Here is a 5,261-nt window from a genome sequence, read left to right as displayed (position 1 = left end):
CTTGGCACGTAAAAATTTATGGTGACACATCATTGTTTGATAGTTTGATAAGGTTCACGCTTTGGATCATTTTTGTACAAAAAATAATTTTTTGATTAATGAAAATTTGAGGTATCATGAGGGTTGATTTTTCAAACCCTTGAGAAGCCAACTTTAGTGTTGCAAAAGCATGATTCAAAACTTCTTTCTACTAAAAAAGATAATATAGATTACATTTATAAAAATTAGAACAAAACAAGTAAACAAATTTAAAAAAAAACAGGCTTTTTTACTAGATTGCATGTGCAAATGACTAGCAAATTTATTAAAGTATGTTTTTTAGTAAATAGACAATGACAAACACTAGATTAAGATTAAAGAAAAAAATATGGGTAGCTATTTTTTTTGAAAGACTTAAGATATTTATAAAATAAAACAGTTTTAAGAACTATACACTAGTTGGGAAACACACACACATTATATATATATATATATATATATATATATATATATATATATATATATATATATATATATATATATATATATATATTAAAGTTCCATACGTAGGGTTGAACGTTGAGTATGACTAGGGATGGCAGCGGGGCGGGGGACAAGGTCTCCACCCTCGCCCCGCCTCAAGATTTTATCCTCCACCCGTGCCTCCATCCCCGGCAGGGATGAATTTTATCCTCCACCCCCGCCTTCATCCCCGTTTCATGTCCTCCATCCCCGGTTCAAACGGGGATGGGGCGGGGCGGGGAAAAATACATGTCCATCCCCGGACGGGGATGGATTTTAACCTTCGTCCCCGCCTCCATCCCCGTTTCATACCCTTCATCCCCGGTCCAAACGGGGTGAGCGGGGCGGGCCCCGGGTCCACTGCCATCCCTAAGCATGACATGGTCCATGACATCATGAAGGATCTATGGACTGTAGCGGGCCCTCATTTGGTGCAGTGCAATACAGAAGTCTGACTATCAAAGATATGTGATCCAGATTTCAAAGCGTGTGCTCATCCATACATTGGCAACCTCTGACGAAGATGCTACCCATGTCACCATATTACGTCTAAGCTGGTTTTGATAGCATGACGATCAAGATTTTATGATCTAAAAAAAACAAAGAGAAACTACTTTTTTTTTTCTTTCCAAAACTTCATTTTAAGGATATTTGGGTGGCGTTGCTATCAAAATTTCTTTTTTTTTATAAGCAATCTAGGGTTGGGAGTCCCATTTTCTGAGTACTTGATGGAGAGCCCTGAAGCTCATTTTCTGTACCATCAGGACCTCTTGTTGGTATCGAGTATGGAGATACCCTCAATAGAGTGAATGGGCGGGCGGTGTCACCACTGTGGTGATTTTCAGTATCACTTGATCCCAATATGGGAATTGAGGTGTTGAGTCTTCTATTGGTGACAAGCTTCTTGGGAGACACAGTTGGGACAACTCCTGGTTCTGCTTCCGTAGGGGTGTTTGATTTGTGAACAGGGGAAGACAAGAACATCATGTCCTGTTCTATTCTGGCAGTGGACAGCCTCGGATGTGCAGTCCTACCAGGATGCACGGCCATGTTTATTTATTTATTTTATTTCTTTGACAGTTGACCGAACAGGTTTTGAACTCCCTGTTCTTGGGGAAAGGAGGGGTAAGGGGCGGAATAGCAAAACATTGTCTCTAGGATGGCCAGTCCTTCCTGTCTGTACGTTCTGCGTTTGCGTGGGCGCACGGTGGCCCCACTAGGCGTCGTCCCACGCATAGCGTGGACAACGCCTTTCGAGGTCACCAATGTCTTATAAATACCGGAAACCGACATCGTTTCTCAACCTCAGCTTTGAGAGAGAGAGAGAGAGAGAGAGAGGCACCATGATTGAGAAAGAGGGTTTAGATTTTGTTCTTGTGCCGCTGGGTTTGGTTATAATGGTGTCCTATCACCTTTGGCTCCTTCATCGAATCAGAAAGCATCCGAAAACGACGGTCATGGGCATCAACGCCATCAACAGAATGATCTGGGTTAAAGCCATGATGGATGTAAGTCTCTCTCTCTCTCTCTCTCTCTTATTGAGAAAGACGAACCAGTCTCATGATTAAGATTGATATGAGTTGGGCTACTCCCAGCATCATAACCATATGGAATTGTTTCAAAGCCAATGGGAAAAAACAATAGTAGCATAAGCCATTCCACAGAGTCTTGCATTCAGGACACTTCACCCTTTCTACGGTATGCGCCACCAGCCATGAGAAATTTTCGAAGTGGAAGAAAATAGCTGTTATGATCACAATGCTCACATGCGCTCCTAAGTTGACGGGATGTCACAATTTGGAAAGCATGAGTGGCATCCCTTGCCATAATTAGGTTGAAGCTGGGTTTTATCCCTGTGGGCAGTGGGACCTCAAGGGTTTTACCAACTGGAGGTCAGCCAATATATGAATGGGTGGGGTGTTTGAAAAGCTATTAAGATTACAATCAGAGCAGATATGAAGATGCACCATGGTATATATTGACAATACAGACAGGGCCGAACCCATAAACCTTTTTCTTTTTTTTTTTTTTTGGGGGGGGGGGGTGGGGGGGGGGGTGGCGGCAGCAGCAGCGGTGAGGCGCAAATAGGGATGGCTGTGGACCGGGGCGGGGGACAAGGACTCCACCCCCGCCCCTTCTCAAAATCTGGATGGATTTTAACCTCCACCCCCACCCCTCCATCCCCGGTTCAAATGGGAGCGAGGTCCGGTTTCCCCTCGGTCTATAGTCATCTCTCTAAAGATTGGGACGGGGCGGGTTGTGGACAGGGACAGGGACAGGGACAGGGACGGATGGGGCGGGGCGGGAGAAAGTGGAAGTCCATCCCCTCACCGGGACAGATTTTAACCTTCATCCCAGCCTCCATCCCCATTTCATGTAGTTCATCTAGGGTCCAAACGGGGCGGGGCCGGTCCACTGCCATACTTAGGCGCAAACATAATTTTTTTTTTCTGTAGGACGCCAGAAAATTTTTTTTGGGAGCCCAAAAATTTCTTTTACCAATTGGGATCAGCCAGATAAAGGTCCCAATATAAGTTTTAAATTCTTGGGACACCCCCCCCTCTCTCTCTCTCTCTCTCTCTCTTCTCTCGCTCTCTCTATATATACATGAAAATGAAAACCCTCCAAACCTCTTCAATAGAGGTTTTATTGGATTTTTGATATTTTTTTCAAAATTCTAACTGTACAGATATGATCTATATGCTTTGTTTTATAAGAATCAGTTGTTGTTGGAGCATTTGATTCTGATGTATGGATAGATTTTTATAAGTTTCAAAATCAGCCGCTTACAATTTTAATCAACCGCTTACAATTTTTATAATTTTTTGATACTCTGAATATTATTTCTATTCAAAATTCATGATCTAAGTAATGATTTATAGTAAATCAATCATGCCGAACATACCAAAGGCTTACAATTTTCATAATTTTTTTTAGCTTCCAATTAAATGCTATTTTTATTCAAAATTCATGATCTAAGTATTGATTTATAGTAAATCAATCATGTTGAACAATCTGTACAGTAAGAGTTTTGAAAAAAACATCAAAAAATTCTATTGAAGAGGTTTGTGAGGGTTTTCATTCCCCCCCCCTCTCTTTCACTATATATATATATATATATATATATATATATATATATATATATATATATATATATATATATATATATATATATATATATATATAGTTTAATGGTTGAGGGGCCAAAAGTGTCGAATAAGCCGATGCCCAATCTTGTACCACGCATCTGCCCAGAGAGTCTTCAGTGGCAGGCAAGATTGCCGTTAAAGACCCTTTTCAGCAGAATTTTTTTCCGCCACTGATCACGCCCAGCTGTGGAAAATCGTCTGATCCGTCCACCCTTTGGGCATCTGACACACACACACACACGCACACACACACACACATATATATATATATATATATTAATATATATATATATAGAGAGAGAGAGAGAATATATGGTCGTTCTGAACCCTGATACGTACGTACACACTTATTTGCATGGATCTAACTACCAAATGTTAGATCTAGCTGTTTAGATGTATTTAACATGGCTTAGGTTTTATCATGTAATGGTGAAAAATTAAATGGTTTAAAAAAAAATGGTGATTTTTTTTTAGAGATAATTTAAAAATGGTATAAAAGATCATATTGGAGGCACCTTTAACACAAAAAAAATAGTAAGTAGAATATGCTAAGTATAATTTAAAGTTTAGAGAGTTTGATAGAACATGAAGTGTTCACTACAAGATGTTATGGTAATTCTGTAGTATGTAGTGTATATGTGTGCGTGTATATGGTCTTCAAATTTCATCATTATGTATACTTGTCACGGCCCAATCATCCCATAAATCAGTTATCATTAGGAGACATGGTTTTCATTTGAAAGTTCAGGGCTGGTTCAAATGCTAAACAACAAAGATTCTGATTACCAGGACCCGAAGAATGGCATGCTGGCAGTGCAGACGCTGCGGAACAGCATCATGGCATCCACCCTCCTTGGCACAATGGCAATCATGCTAACCTCCATGAACGCCAGCTTGATGACCAGCAACTCGATTGGCCTATCATCAGAATCTGACGGATACGGTGGGGGGTTCATATACGGCAACAGCAGCAAAATGGGACTATCAATCAAGTTCTTTTCCATACTCCTCTGTTTCCTTACAGCTTTCCTACTGAACGTGCAATCAGTAAGGTACTACAGCTACTCCGGGATCCTCATCAACGTGCCACTCAAGAATCACTCGCCAACGCTAACACCAGCGTATGTGGCGAAGATCATAAACCGTGGCAGCTATTTCTGGTCGCTTGGACTCCGAGCATTCTACTTCTCCTTCCCTTTGTTCCTCTGGGTTTTTGGTCCCATACCCATGTTTGTTTGCTGTATAGCACTGATTTGCTTGCTCTATTTTCTTGACATCACCTCTGACAAGACATTAAGTGCAGAAATCCAAAATGTAGAGCGTGAGGAGGAGGCCTTAAAATGTATGGTATAGAAAAAGGAGAGATTCAATATTGATCTGGTCGTTGTATCGGAGAGAAATCTGGCAGGAGATTTTATGTGATCTTTTATATTGTCTTCTAATGCATTGACTATACACAAAATGAGTAATGCGCATATGGGGATTAAGGCCCAGTTAATTTGGAAACTAGTAGTCAACAGTGGGAAGTGGGGAATACTCATACCCAAAGTTGTTTGAGATTGATGCAGTTCTAGGAAATAATGGAACATGGGGTGATATTTGATACCTCTA

The 5,261-nt window shown here is 40.8% G+C and overlaps 1 protein-coding gene across 1 annotated transcript; it reads left to right on the top strand.

Annotated features, from left to right (window-relative positions):
* Nucleotides 1–1,844: 1,844 nt before the first annotated feature.
* On the top strand, nt 1,845–5,003 carry LOC149815737 (uncharacterized). Its single transcript, XM_089990621.1, has 2 exons — nt 1,845–2,009; nt 4,440–5,003. The coding sequence occupies exons 1-2, from the start codon at nt 1,845–1,847 to the stop codon at nt 5,001–5,003; spliced, it is 729 nt and encodes a 242-aa protein (XP_089846747.1).
* The last annotated feature ends 258 nt before the right edge of the window (nt 5,004–5,261 follow it).

Source organism: Nuphar pumila, chromosome 15, assembly GCF_984573655.1.
Source record: "Nuphar pumila chromosome 15, dmNupPumi1.hap1.1, whole genome shotgun sequence".
NCBI lineage: Eukaryota > Viridiplantae > Streptophyta > Magnoliopsida > Nymphaeales > Nymphaeaceae > Nuphar > Nuphar pumila.
The sequence above is the reverse complement of the archived record's forward strand: the minus strand, read 5'-3'. Positions and strand labels throughout refer to the sequence as shown.